At 38.1% G+C, this 21,007-nt stretch overlaps 1 protein-coding gene across 1 annotated transcript in view; it reads right to left on the bottom strand.

Moving 5' to 3' along the window:
- LOC131037984 (ABC transporter D family member 2, chloroplastic) overlaps positions 1-21,007 on the bottom strand; it is an 88,336-nt gene that overhangs the window by 36,105 nt on the left and 31,224 nt on the right. Inside the window, exons 7-8 of the mRNA XM_057970251.2 lie at positions 17,605-17,852; positions 17,159-17,504 (exon numbers count right to left, since the gene is read on the bottom strand). Of these exons, the coding sequence (XP_057826234.1) occupies positions 17,159-17,504; positions 17,605-17,852 (594 nt within the window). The remainder of the gene's footprint in view (positions 1-17,158; positions 17,505-17,604; positions 17,853-21,007) is intronic.

Here is a 21,007-nt window from a genome sequence, read left to right as displayed (position 1 = left end):
CACTCCTCCTGGGTGGCCAACCTTGTCCCTGTAAGGAAGAAGAATGGGGAAATCAGGCTATGTGTAGACTTTAGGGATCTCAATAGAGCCTCCCTCAAGGATCATTATCCCCTTCCCTCTATGGAGCAAATTCTCCAAAAGGTTAGTGGATCAGAAAGATTTTCATTCTTGGATGGGTATTCAAGCTACAATCAAATCTTGGTCCAAGAATCAGAACAATACAAGACTGCATTTACTACTAAGTGGGGTACCTATGCTTATTGTAAAATGCCCTTTGGGCTAACCAATGCAGGTGCCACATTCCAAAGAGCAATGGACATGGCTTTCAAGGGTGTATTAGCAAAATTTGTGCTTGTATACCTGTTGACGTGTATTTTATACACAATCATACACAGAATAAAATACCAATAGGCATCTTATCCTCTCTTGAGAAAATAGTCTCTAACTGCTGAAGATTTGCAAAAAGGATCAGTTAGGTAGACTCCAAGGTTCTTTTAGTAGGGTCTCTACGTGTGGACAAGCTTTTTTAGTGGTATGATGTGATTTGCTGTTTCCTCCAAGGGGTCTTACGCATTCTAAAGCTCGAAGATTTTACTAAACTAAAAGGAACTTTCAAAAAATAGCAAAAAGATAGGGTTTAAAGAGGTCTAATCTAGCCTAACCCTATGAATGACTTAGTATGGACGAGATTTGGCAAGACTCAACCAACTTCAATTTTGCCATAAGATAACAACTCAATTGAAATTAGTGCGATCTTCTAAGGTAATATAATGGTATTCAATGCATCAAAGATCAAAGACACTACTACGAAGGTACATATCCAAGACACAATGATAATCGAAGATTAAGGACTCAAAGTGTTCTCCAGTCGACCACACAAGGCGTTCCTACAATCAGCAAGAAGCTAGTGGTTTGGATTACGAATCCTACCAAATATCAAATCTCACACTTAGTCTTTCAAATTAACAAACTACTTCGATTGAGCACGATTCAAGTGTATCAAACAACCATGAAGATAACTCAAGAAATTTGCAACAAAACACCATAACTTCAATATTTTATTGATTTCCAAGTCATCATGTACAACAATTGCTTGAATTTCTCTCTTCAAGACTCAATCTTGCTACAAAATAAAATTGCTTCTAACTCTAATCTCTCTTACATCAACTATTGACTATTATCTGACTATTACTCTATTATCTATTACCCATTGAAATGAAAAATGGGGGTATAAATAGCATCCCCAGTTACAATGAAAGGTCCAGATTGAAAGTAAATCAACGGACAAGATCATGACACCTAAACCCTAATTAGGGTTTGTTACAAATGACCTCCTTTTTACTGAACAATATTAAATACATAGCCAAATATTAAATTCGGCACAAAAACCTAGGAGGTATCAACCAATGAGAAATAAGATGTCATGTCATCTGTAACAACCTTTCATCTAGAATCTTATTCCCTTTCCAATTCTCTTTCTTAGCATATGCAATGAATTTTGTCACGATTCCTTCGATTTCTGTGATTGGAATCTCGGGAAGATTCTTGATACTCTCTTCTAAGTGGATGACCTGATCGAATGCATCTAGAAGAGCTGCGTCCCAAGTAGGTTCAAGTTCCTTCGTTCTATCAATCAGGAGCATGGTGGCATACATCTGATCATACTGTTCATCTGTAACATCTGCGTCCTTGCAAAAGATGATCTTGATTCTATCCTCAAATTCCTGCATATCCACATCTGTCTCGACCTCGATCCTTCTGCCAAGAATGGTACGAAGTACCTCAAATACTCTGTCCTGGATCGGATTGTAGTGACGGGCACACTCGATCATCAACTCGTGGTACTGAATAGCTGGAGAAAAACCGGCCGCCTTGATGATGCCACTCTCTATTATTCTCCGGGCGACAGGTGATGGCTTGCCAATGTAAGGGACCTCTCGAAACTTCTTCGTGCTGAAGTTCCCCAAGTTGGTATCTCCAATGTTGTTCCACTTCGACACGATCTTGGTCTCCACTTCTTCGGTCTTCTGATCTTCTTTCATGAGAGCTGAGCGACTGGTGGATGCTCCCGCCTTCGGGGTCGCCATACCTACACAACATTTCATAATGAGAACTAGATTTTGCAATAAATAACATAGATTAGAGAGAGAATTTTTAGGAAACGTCATGATAAGTCTCTAGAGTTATCATTTCCTAAAAAACAACGATGATTGAGCTAAGAGATTCAAAATTCAAAACTTCAAAATTTAAAATATGACGATCAACAAATAAAGCAATAAAATCAAATCGCCATACCTCAATAGAGAGCTAGCTCTAGAATGCAAAAAGACAAAAGATCGCCTAGGCAAAATTGATGTATAAATGATCTTCAAAGTTATCTCCTCAAAAGATCAACTTCGCCACCTTTGGATTGAACGTGATCTTCAAATATCGCCTCTGGTGTGGTCTTCAAATTCGCTCAAATGAAGTATCGCACCACCTTTGATGTAATAGCGCCACCTTGGATTTGAATGGAATTCGCACCCCACACTTCGCACTTCCTTCCTTCTCCTTAATTCGCATGTAGAGGGATAAAAATAATGATGTGAAAACAATAGTTTTCACCCTCCATATATAGCGCTTGCACCTCTCCATGCCCTTAGGCCGACTTGGAGATAAAACAATTTTTTAAAATGATTTTTTTTTAATTAAATAGCAAGGCCGACCTCCATATATGAGCGCTCCAACTCGATTTTTTATTAATTAATTAATGATTAATTAAATGCCTTTCGTTTTAATTTATAAATTTCGATTTTTTAATAAAGGCAAAATAATTAATAAATGATAAACGCCATATTAAATGCTAATTTAAATAGGATTTTCAATTTTATCGAACTTAGCATTTAAGGAAAATTTGAAATGTTTATTTGGCGCCAAAATTATGAAAACGAAAGGGACGTACCTCATCGCCCTGGTCCCTTGGAGAGGGACAGGAGCGATCCATGATTTTGTCATGTTTTCAACGTTCATCTCCTTCCTTTCCACGTTCAATATCGATCATTTTGATGGGTCCTTCGAATTTGATTGCCTTGCATGTGCGCATAAGTGCCTTTGGGTGTTCATCGCCCTGGTCCTTGTCCAAAGGACAGGAGCGATCTCCATGTTTTCACGTAGACCTCGCATTTTTGATCTTCGATCCTTCTTTGTAGAGCGAATAACATCTTTGTTCGTTCCTTCTATGCTCGTTCCATTTGTTTGCATGTGGGGTTTGGACATTTAGAGGGATCATCGCCCTTGTCCCTTGGAGAGGGACAGGAGCGATCCATGTCTTTCTCCATAATCTTAGCAACTTTAAACTTCAATCTTCGTTGTGATGTCTTCCAAACGCCGTCCTTTACCTTGTTCATCCTCGCCTTGCCTTGACTGTGAAGGATTATGAGTGCTTTTGATGGGATCGCCTTGGTCCTTGTCCAAAAGACAAGAGCGATGTGAGCTTTTTAGCATGTTTGACGATGTTTGGACGTTCAAGACTCTTGCATGTGATCTTCAAACGATGTCTCGAACCTTGTATGATCTTGTGGAGTATTTGACTTGGCATGAACTCGAAACGAAACGAAGAGTCCAAGGCAAATCGCCCTGGTCCCTTGGAGAGGGACAGGAGCGATATGGTCCCTATGTACATCTTGGTGATCATTTTACGTTCAAAATCTTTGTGTATCACCTTCAAAAGGCACCATGGACCCTCTAAGACCTTGCAAACCCTTGATCTTACGTAAATCTTGCATGAAATGGCCAATATATCCAACATCGCCTTGGTCCCTTCCTGAGGGACAGGAGCGAACTAGGTCTTAGGGTGCAAATTTCTTCATTGTGATGACCTTTAAGTGCTTGTGCTCGATGAAGATGCCTTAAGATGTTCTTGCCATCCTTCGTCTTGACTTAGATCGATTTCAAACTTAAGTAAAAGGCAATATAACCATTGTATCGCCCTGGTCCCTTGGAGAGGGACAGAAGCGATCCATCTCTTGTGGCCTTCATTTCATTTTGTCAGGTTCCAAATTTATATTCAACGGATTCGTCATGCTCTACTCCATTCATCCATGCCTTGATATCGTCTGCAACTTGGCAAGAAAATTAATTATAACAAAAATCGCTCTGGTCCCTTCCTGAGGGACAGGAGCGAACTGGGCATTTTGGGACCCTTGTGGACGTTTAAAAATCTTCAATTTGTATTCAATGAGTTCATCTCACGCTCTTCCTTGCCTTTGGACGTAAACTTGTCTTGATTTTTGCCTGGATTTTGCTCAATGAAGGACATCGCTCTGGTCCCTGGGAGAGGGACGGGAGCTATAAGGTACTTCGCCCTGGTCCCTTGGAGAGGGACAGGAGCGAACTTTGCATTCTGGACCATTCTCCTTTGTGTTAGCACTTCAAATTATATTCATTTGGTAAAGCATCTTCCTTTGGACCTCTTCAAATCATCAAGTCAACGAAATCTCGCAAGGACAAGGCAAAATTTGATTTGTAGCTCCGGTCCTTCACTGAGGGACAGGAGCGATTTTCCTCCTGGAGGCGTTTCGGTGCTCATGAAAATCTTCAATTTATATTCAATGGAAAGATCTCGCCGTTCTCCATCACTTCCAATTTGAAATTCGTCTTGACTCTGCAGGAATAGTGAGATATTTGAAAATGAGCTCCCGTCCTTCACTGAGGGACAGGAGCGATTTTGCTCCTACAGGCCAAAATAACATGATTTTTCACATTTTAACACTTCACAAGGCAAAAACAAATCATTTCCAATGCCCAGGATCAAAAATCAAAAAAGTCAAAATTTAGTCAAAATATTCAATCGGACAAAAATTCACACTTCACTCTCAACACTTAGACAAATTTAAGCTCTGCATCAACATTCCAATTGAACATTAGACCATTCTGGCGAATTCATTGCATTCAAAATTTGCATCCTAGAAAAGGAAGCTCAAAAGCTCTCAAAAACGACTGGATTTTGGCCTGAAAAGACAAAAATAAAAACCCTAAGGCTTGACCCTAAATCCAGACAACTAACTGACTAACAAAATCCTAAAAACGAAAGCGAAAACGAACGAAAAACAAGCAAAAGAGAGGGGGTCCCTATTTGCGATGGGGCGATGTGTGAAATGGTCACAACAATACCTTGATGACATAACTATTTATTTGAAGCATGCAGCTGACCATCTTGGTCATCTTGAGTAGGTGTTCATGAAATGCAGGGAGTATGGTGTGTCCTTGAACCCTAGCAAGTGTGTATTTGCTACTGATCAAGGAAGATTGCTAGGACACATCATATCCAAGGAGGGTTTGACCATTGATCCAGAGCAAGTGGACGTTATTCTTTCTCTTCCACTCCCCAGTCACAAGAAAGGATTGCAAAGTTTCCTTGGTAGGATCAACTTTGTGAGGAGGTTCATTCCTAACCTTGCCACCATGGTAAAACCCCTCACTTCCATGTTGAAGAAAAACTTGTCTTTTAGTTGGACCAAGGATAGCAATTGCTCAAGCCCCTACCCTTGTCAATCCTAATTACGAAAGGGATTTTATCCTCTATACCTTCGGAGGAGAATCTAGCATCTCAGCTATCCTAACACAGCTGAACAACGACAAGTTGGAGCAACCTATTGCTTTCTTTAGTGAGGGGCTAAAGCACTATGAGCTTAAGTATAGCTATGTAGAAAAGCAAGTCCTCACTGTTGTAAGGGCATTAAAAAAGTTCAGGCACATGTTGTCCAACAACAGGATCCAACTCTTAGTTCCGCATGCAAGTGTCAAAGATTTCCTTCTAAACAAGGACATCAATGAGAAGAGGGTTGTGTGGATAACCAAGGTCATGGAGTATGACATCAACATCAAGATCACCAAGCTTTTAAGAGGCAAGGGCCTATGTGAACAGCTTGTCTCATCTTCTGAGACTACTTCAGAGGTCACCCTTGTGTTACAAGAAGATCAACCAACTGACAACAACACTCAATTCAGTTGGGTAAGTGACATGACCACCTTCTTAATGGAAGGAAGATACCCCCAAGGTCTGGACCAGACCAAAAGAAGACACTTCAGGTTGCAATCCATTCCCTATACCCTAGTGAATGGCACTCTTTTCTGAAAAAGACTCCAATGGAGTCTTACTAAGATGCATCAAGCAAAACCAAGTCAGCAGACTATTAGAGGAATTTCATGATGGCTCTTCAGTGGGCCACTTCTCTGGAAGGACTACGGCTATCAAAATAATGAGGGCTGGTTATAACTGGCCATCCTTATTCAGTGACTCACATAGATGGGTGAAGAATTGCAAGAAATGTGCTCTCTTCTCTGGGAAGGAAAGGTTAGCTGCCCTACCTCTTCATCCCATCCAAGCCGATCAACCGTTCGCCCAATGGGGTTTAGACTTCATTGGCATGATAAATTTACCTTCCAGTGCTGGCCATAAGTGGATCTTGGCCGCAACGGATTACTTCACTAGGTGGACAGAGGCAGTTGCATTGAGGGATGCCATTGAGGCCTCAGTGTTGGAATTCCTTAAGGGAATTGTGACAAGATTCGGTGATCCCTCCACCATCATATCAGACAATGCCAGGGCATTTGTTGGAACCGAAATCAGTTCTTGGGCAGTTAAGCATGGCATATATTTGAAGACATCGTCCAACTATTACCCTTAGGGTAACAGCTTAGCTAAATCTTCCAACAAGAACCTCATTGGGATAGTTAAAAGAACAATTGAAGACAATCATTGAGACATAAATCATCCAAAGGGAGACCAAAATTCAATCCTTATCCAGCAAAATCTGATCTTCTTTCTTCATTTTTCAAGGTTCATAGTTAGGCTTTCAAAGAAGGAGGTATGAAGAATCAACTTTTTGAAGTTCTTATTCAAGACTTATTTTGATTTCATAGCAATCTTTTAAAGTCTAAGTCTTGAAAAATCTAATTTCCATTCATAATTAATTTGAAAATTTAGAATTCTTGGATTTGCTTTGTCATTTTCAAATTAATGTCTAATATGTTCCCTTGAAAGGTCTTAGATCCTATGCTATAAGATATTATGCTCAAGGACTAATTTTAAGTTTTTGTGTAGGCATCAAATGACGACCCCCAAAGCCGGAGGATCAACTATTTGGTAGACTCTCATCAAACAAGATCAAGCCGAGACAAGGACGATCTCCTCCAGTCTAGCATCATCAAGGACGACCTCCTCCATCTATCTTCCAATCCAGCATTTGAAGGAAGGCATCACCAAATTGAGCATCAACCAAGTGTTGTACAAGGTGGCATCCCAGTCATCACTCCTCCAGTCGGGTTGGTCCACCTCAGCATGTCCAGATTCAATGTACCTGACTCATTAAAGATGGCACAAACTTTGATGTACCTACCCCGGCTATCCATTGGTCGAATATTCCAGAGAAGACATGTGTCCAAATAATGCAATTATTTCATTGGTCAGAATTAATTTTGTTGTAACAAACCCTAATTAGGGTTTCATTGTGAAATCTTGGCCATTGATCTTGAATTGATCCAAGCCGTTCATTGTATTTGAGGATGCTATATATGCCCTCACTCATTTCATTTTTAGGGTTTAGAAAGGTTAGAAAAGTTAGAAAAGAGAGAGAGAAGAAAGTTAGAAAGTTATTGTTGTAGCAAGATTGAGTAGTGAAGAAAGAATTTTGAACAATTGTTGTCTATTTGGCTATGAGATCAATAAAATATTGAAGTTATGGTGTTTTATTGCAATACTTGTGGCTATCTTCATGATTGTTTATCTTCTTGGATCACTCTCAGTTGAAATGGCATTTAAATTTTAAGTTTGAAGGGCGAATTGTTGTGCTTGATCTTTGATAATATTCACATTCCAAACCACTAGCTTCTTACTGATTGTGAGGATGCCTTGTGTGGTCAATTGGAAACATTAAGATTGATTAAGAATTCAATCATTATTCGAAGTATTGATATGTATCTCTATGATAGTATCTATATCCTTGATGATTTGAAAGTTATTGAATCCCCTTAGAAGATCGCATCAATTCCAGTAGAGTTGTAATTTCTTGGCAATACTGAAATTGGTAGAATCTTATCAAATCTAGCCTTCATTGAGTCATTTCTAGGATTAGTTTAAGTATCTCTTCCTTGAAACCCTTATCTTTTGACATTTTTTTGAAAATCTATTAGTGTTAGGAAAATCCTGTTCCTTCATTTGGAAAGAGAGTAACACGGACAAGCTTTCTCTGAAAGTACGTAAGGCCCCTTGAAGAAACAGCATACATAACGACCACTGGTGCTTATCCACACGTAGAGATCCTACAAAAAGAACCTTGAAGTCATCCCGATTGATCCTTTTCGCGACATCTTCAGCATTCGGAGACTTTAATCAAGAGAGGATAAGGTACCTTTAGGTATTTTATTCTGTGTTTGGTCGCGTACAAAATACACATCAACACTTCCCCTTTTGCCTTCTCTCTCTAGTTCCTTCAGAACTCCGAAACCCCGAGGTTCCGAAAGCCTTTTTCCTTCTCTTCTTCTCTCTATCTCGGAACTCCGAAACCCCGAGGTTCCGAAGTTCTTCCCTTGTCTTCCTCACTTCGGGAGTCTAAACTTCCGAAGTCTCTGGGTTTCCTTCAAACTAGCGACACTTCCGGATGGTGTGATCAACACTCAAGGCTTTTAATGCTCCAACAGTTTTGGTGACTTGTGCACTTTCTTTGTGGAGCCACAAGGGTGCATTAAATGTTTTGGCAAGATTTCCATCAAGGGAGGTACGGGGCCATGCTTGGTGACTTATGTCATGACTGACTTTGGAAGGTTAGTCAATCCACCTTCCTCAGAATTGCTTTGGAGGTATGGCTAGGTTGCTTGCATGTACAAGCCAAGTGCATGCACTTCCAGACTAACATGCAGAGGTCATGATCACCATTGTAACCCATTTTTTTTCTATATAAAGGCTTTAAGCCTCATTGTAAAGGGTTCTCTCCCTCCTGGCTTGAGCTTTCTTATGCTCTTCTCTTCTCTTGAAGACTTGTAATTATTTTTGCATTTCTGCAACTATAAGATTGGCTTTTGGCCTTATGATTAATTGAAAATCTCCATTCTTGCCTTCCTTCATGTATGATGTGTATGTGTTCTCACCTCCATTATAAGTGTATGTTTGTGGTTTCCTTTCACATGTATGCTGTGTTAACTTGTTTTCTGAGTGTGACTTTGTGGGAATCCTTCTCCCCTCTTGACACTTAGAAAATTCTAACCTCCACACAGGTGTTTGGGTCACTCATGCAATTGAAGTTTGTGCATCTCTTGGGCTTTTCAGTTGATTCCTTGTGCCATTTCGGGTGGGGAGAGGAACAATCTCTTCTTGGTGCATCACCTCCTTTTATTTCAAGCAATTCTCTCTTCCCTTTACCTCTACAAATTGTTAGGATAGGCTTATGAGTTAGTTTTGAAGTGTTGAGTTGGTTCAACACCTGCACCTGGAGTGAGAAGGAAGTCGGCCTTCTTCGGAGATTCAACCCCTTGCGCAAGGTCCCACACTTTGGGGTTGTTTCCATGTTTCACAAGGTTGCTGAGTTGATAGCTTAGCAAGGGTGCAAGCTTTTGTGATAACAGGCACTAACCTCTTTCTTGGGCGCTATTTAACCTCAATGAAGGATTTTGGAAAAAAATTGGAATTCTTCCACTTCTTCATTTTGGCACTCCATCACCTGTTTGGACGTTGATTCCACATGCAGGAGTAATTTGCTTTGGAGGAGGAAATTCTTCCATGACCCTAATTTGGCGCCCATATCTCAACTTGGGCGGAATTTGTTGGTGTGCAAGAATCCAACTTAAAGGAAGAAATTCCTCCTCTACCTCAATTTGGCACCCTTCTCTAGACTTGGGCACCAATTCTACCAAGAGGAGGATTTTGTCCCTTAGAAGGAAATTCCTTCCTGACCCTCATTTGATGCCCCATCTTGTGCTTGGGTGGATTTTTGCCATGGTAAAAGAATTTGATGAAGCTCAAGAATTCTTTCCTTAAATGTTTTTTGCTCATCTCTTGGATTTCTTTGCCATTTTCGAAATGAAGTGGATTTTTCATGCCTTAGAAGATTCTTCATGCTTTTCCACTTTAGGAAAGAACTTCATACTTAAGCCATTTTTTGACCAATTGTCTGCATTTTCAACTGTCCGGATTTTGATTTTCAGGAATGCTCTGCCTTCAGTGTCCGGCCCATTGCTTGAGATAGACCTACCAAAAACAAACTTACTAAAAATAGCAAGTACTTCAAAACATCAAATTAGGACAAATCGGGACAAGGTGACACTAAAAATAGACTTACTAAAAATAAAAAACTGCTAAAAACAGTAAATTTGTTTTTTGGCAAAATTAGGCCAATCCAGGATGCAATGAAACTTACTAAAAATAGGAAGTGCTCAGAATTTGCTCAAATTTCACTAGTAGCTTCCTTGAAGGGGCTTGAACTCATTGCAATGTTCAGATTTTCCAGAACCCCAAGAAATGACCTCAAATCTAAGTTTGAAGGGAAAAACCCCAAAATAGACAAAACAGGTTCCAAACTTAGTCAAGCAGCCTGATCAGAATTCACCAAAAACACTTGCAAACCGAGGAGACTAAAGGGATTGCTGCGAAAAGGCCTAAAGAACCAAAACCAAAAGAACAAAAGGACCTAAAAAGTAGGGGGTCCCCATTTGGAATGGTGTGATGTGTGATAACATCACAACAGGTCCAAACTATGCTTGGGCTCTTGATCCTTCAAATCTGATAATAGGTCTCGCATATCTTGTGCTTGTGCATTATCAAGAATGTTGTCTTATGGTTGACTCTCTATGACTTCTTATGCAACATCTCAACTACTTGCACACTAGAAGAACTATCCGAGAACTATGCTTCCTCCACCCTTGGCCTCTTCTGTTGCGGTTCTTCCTATTGGAGTTCTTTCCTCTTCCTTGTTCATGCCTTCTTAGGAACATTCTTTTCCTTACTTTGCTTAGCTCCTTCCTGTGGAATTTCTCCTTCTTCAACTTGGGCTTGTGATGACCCCTCCGTGGCTTCACTATGGGAATCCAAGTTTCCCATCAATTGGTAACTCAAGCAAACATTTCCTGCCCTCAGCCTCATGTTGTGCTGATCAACCCAATGCTTAGTGAATTTTAAGACTGGTCTAGTCAAAACATCCAGATACTCAATTTTTGGTTCCAACCAATCTGGAGCCTAAATGGGCCCATCCTTCAAATTTTCAAATTCTAGTTGAACTAGATTCCCATCCTCCTTGACCTGATTCGACACCTAAATTATTTCACAAAGTCTAATCATGTCAAGGGGCAACTTGGAGAACATCCTCTTTCTAATTTCAAGATCATCCCTAGTGTTAGCCCAATAGTCCTCTAGGTGGAATTTGTGCTTGAACTTCACTTCGACAACCATCCTTATCTTGTTATACGAATCAAAGTAGGATCTAGCCGTATGGGATGTCAGGTGATAAAATGCCAATTCATCCACGGAATTCTGAATCACTACCAATGTAAGACACATTTCTATATAATCACCTATGACAATAGGAAATTCAATTGAAAGCTTCTTCTTCTGAATTTTATCGTAGGTGGTTAATTGTCTAGTGATCTCCAACAACACCATTTTGTTCATCAGATACCTCGGTAGCTTATGTGACTGAAAAGAAAACCCTTGGACTTGGATGTAGGTAAACTTTGGAATTGATTATACCAAGCTCCGTACTTCTGTATCAACGCTCTGGCTGCCTGCAACAACCTTGTGTGGGGTTCATCTTGTAATAATCTGGTTAAATGCATGGTGAAGGTGTCATTGACTATCTTGAAAGATGTAGTGTTGTACAGATGTAATTATGGATAGCATTCGTGAACCTTCAATTGACCTGGTCCACATCCCATGGGTTCCTTCCTTGGCAAGCCATTGAATTTGCGCATTTTTTGCCAGTGAATAGATGACATATGAACTCATGGAAAAAGATTGGGTATGCTTCTGCTTCAAATTCTTTAGCTGCTCATGCAAGTAGTGGCCAATCAATATTGCCCGATCCACTATCCCATTGCTTTCCATTACTTCACTGATGAAGAAAAACATCCATGTTTCGAACATGAAGGCATGTGGACATCCCATAATCCTACTTAACATCATCACAAGGTCAGCATAATCCTGCTTTAAGTCAAAACTAGCGATTTGTTTGGGCATCTTTGACATAAGTGACCAACTTTTGCGTCCAGACTTTGTTGATTACTTCAGCACATCTTTCCATGCCAACATCATATATCATCGCAATTGTATCCTTGGTTCTGTAAGTCATGGATTGGAATGCTGGAATCCCGAATGTCTTTCCAATTGCTTCGGCTATCAGATAAGCTAGAAGCTTGCCATCTGATGCTAAAATTGCTCTTCTTTCAGAAATATAATGCTTTGCGCACTCCAAAATCAACTCTGGGCATTGAATGGCTGGAGAGAAGTCGATAGTTGAGACAATTCTGCTCTTGACAAACTTGATTGAAAAGGCTAACGGAGCGCATCTCGTAGTTCCAAAAATTTTGTTCCAGAACGCTCCTAGCTAGAAAGTTCCTAAGTTGGTGTCGCTGATTTCCTTCCACTTTGAAATAATCTTGGACTCTAGAAGGAATCCTTTTATCTCAATCTTGATCTATGCCTGTCAAGAAGTACTTGCTGCCTTGCTAGATTTTGCCATTCCTACAAGACAGAAAAAATTAACATTAAAATCATCGTAAGGAATTAAATAAAAAGATGAAGAAGGAATTCCAGCCTGTAAATTCCAAATTGGAATAAAATAGAATCTCCGAGAACAAGACCTTCTAGAAAATAAATAAATTCTTCGCTTCTAATTTTTCTTCCACCTCTCTCTAACTTCAATTTTTTTCAAAAACCTATGGGAGAAATGAATTCCAATCCATTGTTTAAAAAAAAAAAAATCCTTACCAAACTGCTAAGTTGGCGAAAGGTTAAAATTGGCAGCTGCATTAAAATGTGTCATGTTTCCCTTGACGAATCACCATGCAAACGGGTCCCACCGTTAACGTTGAGTTGAAAAATGGAAATTTCCATAATTCCTTAAGTTCTGCATCATAAATGCAGAATATTCCCTTTGCATGTTGCCAATGCGTTGATTGCGAAAATCTTTCCCATTTCAATTCAAAAGGATATTTCAAAAGATTTTCCTTTCCTGAAAGAATTTTGTTGATTTTGTCCACTTGGAAAGAAATCCTATTCGTCTGAATTTTTTGGAGAGAAAATTCTTGGAGAGAATTTTGTTATCCTAGAAGAATTTTTTGGAGAGAAAATTCATCTTGTTCGGATGGAGATTTTTGAATCAATCACTTTTCCTATTTTTTAGGAATTTTTTCCATTCTGAGTTCCAGAATTCAAGAGAGAAAATTCTCTCTTGGCCAATTTTTCCTATGCCTTGGAATTTCTTCATCTTTGGCAAATTTCTTCTTCCTAGGGAAGGAATTTTGAAATCATGAGGTTTTTCCTTAGCCATGAATTCCCTTTCCTTAATTTTGTCCTTGGAGCATTCTCACCTTATGGAGGAATTTCGTCTAGAAAGGAAAATTCCTTCCTTAGCGCTCTCTCCAGTTTGGGCGGAATTTTGACTAGGTGAAGGAATTCATTCATGTTCACATTTTTCCTCCCAAGCCCCACTTTGGCACTCCATCTCAATCTTGGGCGCTAAAACCACCCCATGCAAGAATTTTCTCTTTGGAGGAAAAATCCTCCATAACCCTGTCCTAGCGCTCTAATCATTAACTTGGGCAATATTTCTATGCTATGCAAGAATTTGTTCTTTGGAGGGAGAATCCTCCTCACCTCTGTTTGGCACCTTACCTCCAGTTTGGGCAGAATTTTGACTAGGTGAAGAATTCCTTGGACTTGAGGAAAATTCCTCCACCACTTCACTTTGGCGCCTACCCTCTACTTGGAGCACATTTTCCATGGTGTGAAGGATTCTTGACATTTCATGCTTTTCCTCCATGATGCCATTTTGGCGCTATGTCCCTTACTTGAGCGCCATTTTGACCTTGAGGAGGATTTTGACTTCTTGCTAAAAAATTCCTCCTTCATTGTTGTTTGGCGCCCATCCTCTATGCCTGGGCAAAATTTAGACCCTATGGAGGAATTTGTTGGATGGAGGAAAATTCCTCCTGCACCTTGATTTGGCGCCCATTCCTAATCCAAAGTGCCAGTTAGGCATGATGAAGGATTTTTCTACTTGGCATATCATTTTAAGTGCATTTTGCCAAACTTAGAAATCATTTCCAGACTTGTCCATTTTTCACCTTTTCTAGATTGGGTTGCCATTTTCAGGATGAAGTGGATTTTCATGCCTTAGGAGATTTTTCAATGCTCTTTCCACTTCAAGAAAGAACTTCATACTTAGCCATTTCTCTGACCGCTTGTCTGCTTTTTCAACTTTCCAGATTTAGACAAATATTTTCAGGAATGCTCTGCCTTTAATGTCCTGACCACTGCCTATGATGAACTTGCCAAAAATAGACTTACTAAAAAATTAGTAGGTACTTCAAAACATCAAAATTAAGACAAATCGAGACAAGATGACACTGACTAAAAATAGTAAGTTTGATTTTTGGCCAAATAAAGACAATCCTGGATGCAATATAACCTACTAAAAAAAGTAAGTGCTCAGAATTCAATCAAATTTCACTGGTAGCTTTTTTAAAAGACTCTGACTTCATTGCAACATTCAGATTTTCCAAAACCCTAAGGAAAAGACGTCAAACCTAAGTTTGAAGGGCAAAACCCTAAAATAGACCAAACGAGCTCTAGACTTAGCCAAATTTGCTCAAACGACTTGCAGACTTGATCAAATCTCGTCAATACACTTGCAGACTAGGGAGACCAAAGGGATTGCTGTGAAAAGACCCAAAGAACCAAAACCAAAAGACCAAGAGGATCTAAAAAGTAGGGGTCCCCATTTAAAATGGGGTGATGTGTGATTAGGTCACAAGTCCATAAAGGTGAAGCAAAAGATTCAGCCATGTACAATGTATTAGAATGCTTTTTTGCCAAGACTCAAAATTGTCCTTAGTCAAAGATATAACGAAAGGATGAGTTGCATAACCCATGATTACAACAATAATACACTTCTCAAATGATAAAATCAAAGATCAACACATGAAATAGAGTTCAAATAAAGTGATTAGGTCAAAACAACACCTCCCTAACTACCCAAATGTCAAAGTAATCCTCTAGGATGCAAATATAGCAAAACTAAACAACAAATACCTAGGATAGAATCTAGAAAAAGAGCATGGATGGCTTTGAGGAGCTCCTTAATACCTTTCCGATGTCGCAAGAATCGAAGATCATGGCAAAAAGTTATGAGCTCGAGGGCAAAAACAAGATCTGACTTCAAACATCAAATACTGTGATCAAACAACAAAATTTGGGGAAATGGCTTACACCACTGGAAAGTAAACGGAACCAGCTTTCCGACAATATCTCATTTTCAAAAAATCGATACTATATACCCAAGTTATTACAAAAAGAACCTCCCGCCCTCAATTAAATTATAAATATTAAATGACCTAGGTCACTAAAAGTAATTGTAAAAAAATAAGATCATGTGAAAATTAATCTATCTTCTAGAAGCACACTTAGAACCTAAGTAAACTTAAGTCATGCAATTAAGTCCCCTACTAAAACTAGCAAAAACGCTCAGTACAAGACCTTATTCACACCAAAAAAACTAAAAAATTTCAAAGAAATTAAATTTAGCCATGTGTATAGGGAGGAGAATAAGGAGTTGAGGATGTTGGCAGATCTAGTGGCTGATGTGTCAGAGGAGCATTAAAACATCAAGTGTTGTGGGATCTTACGAGTCTTTTCATGCGTGGGAGATCTTTTTAATTATTCATACTGTTGGTTCCTTGAAGATTATTGTCCAAGTGTGTGAACTATCTCTGGATGGACAACATTTATGCCAGAGTTTGTTTTGAGGCATGCAAGCAATTATGTTTGCTCATATCGCTGGTCGTAGAAATGGAGAAGAATCTTATCCAAAATTTGCAGTAACATCTTGTAGAGTCAATGTGTAATGTCGCCAATTTGAAAAGTGACAATTAATTAAATTAAATAATATTAAGTCATCATTGGATACTTTATTTTATTTTGACAACTTAATAAAAATCAATTTAATTAATTGTCAACTTTCAAATTGGGGACATTACACAATGGAGTCAATGGTGTGCCTTCTAGCCAAACAAGTCCAGTATACTCAGCAAGTTTCAACAGAATTGCGAATTTCTGAAAGGACTTGAGACTCACTAGTCAAGCCATGAGACTTGATACCATGAATGGAAATTCTCAGTAAAGCTAAAGACAGGTATAACAGATATTGAGGGCCATTGTTTCCTCTTATCAAATCAAAGAGGGCTATTAACAACTTGCAAAATATTGATTGTTCTATAAACATTAATTAACACAAGGCATAGGCAGTAGATCAGAGTCCACCAATTTCAAATCATTATTTTTTTCCTGCAAAATTTTAGTCACTAATATGATTTAAGTATGGAAGTTATTAATAAGCTTCCATTCCTGCAGCAGGCTGCCATAGTAAAGTAAACATTTTCAATGACAAGAAAACAAAAAAGAGAGCAATTTTGTGCAAAAACAATGTATCTGTTGGTTAACAATGTATTATAATGATTACAAAATATTGCATCTCTTTGAATCTTTGATACAATAAGTAGAAAGAAACACACTGGAAAACATGCAGACAAGATAATAGGAAGCTAATGTTTAAAGTTTCAATTATCTCCTAATTGGTTTAAATTATTCGATTCCATAATCCAATATGTTTAAGCCCTACTTGTTTGTTTCTATTTCTCCTTTATATGACCCTCTGATTGCTTCCACCACAGTAATTTAATTGGCATCCCATAATTATGTTCGCATTGTTTTAATGTTTAATGTTTAGTTAAATTCCAGAAATTGGATTAGTTTTATGATAGTAATTTTCTAATGTAAAGGAAAAATGCTTTTAATTTTTTTTTACCTACTTTAGTTATTCGGGACATTGTTATAAATTTTCTATCTTGAAAAAACAATTAATTTCAATAGGATAACTATATATGAGAAATTGAAGGCTACAAGTAAAGAGCGTACCTTTGCTTTTACTTGTTTCTTCAACACTAATAAGATCTTCAATCCATGTAGGGTAAAGCAGCTGCTGACGTAGTGTTCCCAAAACCATGTAAGGCCTTTGAGGAAGGAAAAGGAGTGACTCAAAGCTTCTTACAGTTAAATCTAACGGTTCCTGCTCCTTGTCCTGTGTCTGGGGTTTTTCTTCATTAAGTAGCTGTTTACTGTCAGTCAGTCCCCCAGGAATGGAACTGCTGAGCTCTTGTTTATTCTGATTTAGGTGGAATTTAATGGTGCCTCTACCAGAAGACCATAGACCAGCAATGGATCTCAATAGAGATGTTTTACCACTTCCACTTGGACCCATTATCTGTACAGAAATCAGCTATCAGTCTTAGAGACTGTGCCTCAGATAGAAGCATCAGTTTTATTAAGGTTAGAATTTGACCATATAAATCTAAATAACTTACTAGTAAATGATCTCCTTTATAGATCACCAATGACAAATCTTCAATAAGGGTTGTACTGTATTGTGGTGTTTGTAATGTTAAATGCTCAATTTCCAAAAGTTTTGGGTAAACTTGAAAATTAGCTGCTCCATTTGATTCTGAGCCAGATGTGCCAGCATACATCATCCCAGACTTCAGAATAGTTATCTGTGGTTTGGAATCTTCTATCACCTGTGCATTGCTTTGATCCAGAATATCATTGAACTCACCTGTCATGGATGCAACAAGAGACAGGTAAGGAACAAATCTCATCCTAAGAAAAAGATCATCTCAACGCTCGTAAAGAGAAAATTTTGCTATTCATTTACAAGGAATATTACTGGTACTGGTTAAACATTCTGTGGTGGATAATCTCTCCAACAAAATGGGTGTGCATCCCATTGTGGATATGCAACCACAGAATGCTATGTATTCTCACCTTCTGAATTCTGTTGTTGGAATACATGTGAGCTTTAGTGTTTTTATTTACAGTACTAATAGTCTATCATGCAGCTTCCAAGCTCTCAATTTCATAAATAATAGGGTTTGGTTTGATTTGTCTGGATTTTCTAGTCAGATGGTTTCATGAAGTTTTACACACTGCATTACTTCTCAGGGTTTTCTACCCAGCTTGCACCTTTATCCTGCAATTTGGCTGATAATTTCCAGTTAAAAAAATATTTTTATAAAGTTTAAAATTTTATTTTTAAAAAAATGGACCAAGTTCCACAAATACAACAAGACACAAGTAACATTACAATTTACAAATTACTTGAAATGCAAATAAACTTTAAAAGGCCTTCTAAAACAATCAAAAGTAAAAGCATGCATGCAAATTTGCTTTACCCTTTTGCATTGCATGCTGCTCACTTAGTTGCCTTTAAAAGTTTCCTGGCCTTTTGCTTTCCATGAAACCTTTTATCTACAAATGCAACAGATTCTTTCCATGTAAACTTTTATCCACAAATGCATGATTGTTTCTGTAATGCATACAAGAATTTCCATATTGTTTCATGAAAAAACAATTGCTTTTCCAACCATTTCTGATTGAAAGTTTGAAAGCAATCGTAGCACTTGTTACTCATAACCAAACCAAGAGCTATAAGGGAAAGTATCCAAATCTAGGGGAACACCATAATAACCCAACTGTAGCAGTTTTCCACTTTTACTAAACCACTTGCCATAATTTTGGATGCCTTGCCAAAATATAAATTTCCAATAACATTCATTTACAACACACTAAGTGGCCCCTTTGATTGACAATAACAAATTGTCATAGCAGGCAAGTAAGCAGGAATGTTGATTCCATTGCATCAGATGTATCATGTTATTGATCCAGAAGTATGAAGTAATGGAAGGTGTCTGTGAGCTTATAGCAATTTGGTTGGATGTTCTATCACTAGAACCCAGCTACAGACTATGTTACAATTTTCAGTAAATAACAATGATAGATGAAAAAGCCCAACCCATTCACAAACTTATCAAAGTTCTCTTTTACAATGTCTTTTGACAATATGAAGACTACTAACCCAATCTCTCCATAGATCCTAGATCATTCGTATGCTGAAGCAAATCTCTAGTATTTTAGCATCCTTGCTTGTGAGTGTTTTTGTGCAAAGGTGTGTATCTTTTCACTGCTTATATGGGCAAAAGATGTATGCTTTACCTGTGTTTTAGAGTTCCATGAAAAAAAATTCCATGTATATCAGTTTGTTGCCATATTTTTTGGATTGTAGTGCCTAGGCATGTGTTTAAGTTGATATTTCTGAAGATCTGATTTCATTATATATCATAGCATCCCAAAAAGATGCAAAGTAAAAAGCTAAAGATTGACAACTTTTTAAATTGCTAGAATTTCTGTGACCAGATTGCATCTTAGACTGATATCATGTATAACAAAAACTCGGCTATAAAATCGGCTATAAAATCAAGCAGATCCATTTACCTAAACTCCATCTTCACACCAAGGTGATTATTAGCAATGCCTCAAGCAATAATAAAGATGGACGTTGTAGTAGAACTCTGCATTAATAAAAGCTGAAATAGACTAGCCAAAACTGGTTTCACAGGCCTGATGACTACGTAGGCTAGTAGAGCAAATGAGAAAACATCCTATGGTATACCACCCAAAAGATGATAATGTCCATGAGAAGGTTTGGAAACAGATTTATGATTTAGACATCAAGGGGCAGGTGGAACAGCCCTGTTTGGTCAACTAATTTTTGAAAAAAAAAGTAAACAAGCTAACAAGATCAACAGTGATGTCCAAATGATGCAGATCATGCAACCTCTATTTGTTGTTCATAATTATACATTCCCCAGAGTCTACGCCCATTTACCACCTAAGTAGACTACTCTCCGCATTGTTGTCCAGGCTAGGTATTTTACAATGTATAGCAACTAGAATTCTCCTCACTAATGTTTCTGGGCTAAGGGATGGTTTTCATGGGAAAATTAATGATGGTTATTTCCTCATATCACTATCTTAAGGCTTAGAATAATAGCTTTACCCATGTAGTGTGAGCATGTATACTATATATAATGCTGCCATACACGGGTCTTTGCCAAGTGCTGTCTAGATACTATTGGCCACAAAGCTGCTAAAATCCAAGGCAGAAATTGAAAATAATGTTCTTCTACGTAAAAGTATGTGTGCAGATATTTCCAACAATGCATCATATGCATATAGTTGATAATAACAACATAAAATTACTGTTTTAAACCTTATTTTTCCAATTTTCACCTTTAATCAACCAGCCTTCAATTAAAGCATCATGCAAAATATGTAAATACATTTCAAATACCCCATTTTCCTAGATAATTACCCATTCATCTATCCAATTCAATGAAAGTGATTTTGCAAAAGAAAGATAGCATCATAGAGGTTAGAGCTGCTGACATCAACATGAATGAAGCATGAAGTCAGCAACCTATTCATGGTATTTGTGCCTAGAAAAATCTGACATCAGCAACTTAGCTTGTGATTCCAGCAAGTTATATCCTTGATAGAATTGACTTCTTTGAATGCAATTTACTGTAATAAACACTGTATTGACTTTGATGAATACAGACTGACTGGAATAAATGTTGTTTATCAAGCCTACGGACAAAACAAAAAAATATTGATTGTTTGTTAACTGAGATAAGTTCAGGAGACAAATTGATTGGACTCCCAAATTCTTAAGCTTTAACAATGAAGAATGTCAAGAAATGATGGTCTACAGATTTGATGATAACAGCTCTTTGTTCTAAACCTACATAGTTTTCTTTGGAAAGCGTCTTTCTTATATACTGTTTGTGTGCATATATAGAGAGGAAACAAAAGCTATTAGTTTTTTTGTAATGTCCCCACTTTGAAATAAAATTTAATAATAAATGATAATAA

Source organism: Cryptomeria japonica, chromosome 3, assembly GCF_030272615.1.
Source record: "Cryptomeria japonica chromosome 3, Sugi_1.0, whole genome shotgun sequence".
Classification (NCBI taxonomy): Eukaryota; Viridiplantae; Streptophyta; class Pinopsida; order Cupressales; family Cupressaceae; genus Cryptomeria; species Cryptomeria japonica.
Note: the sequence above shows the minus strand (reverse complement) of the source record. Positions and strands in the feature narration are given on the sequence as shown.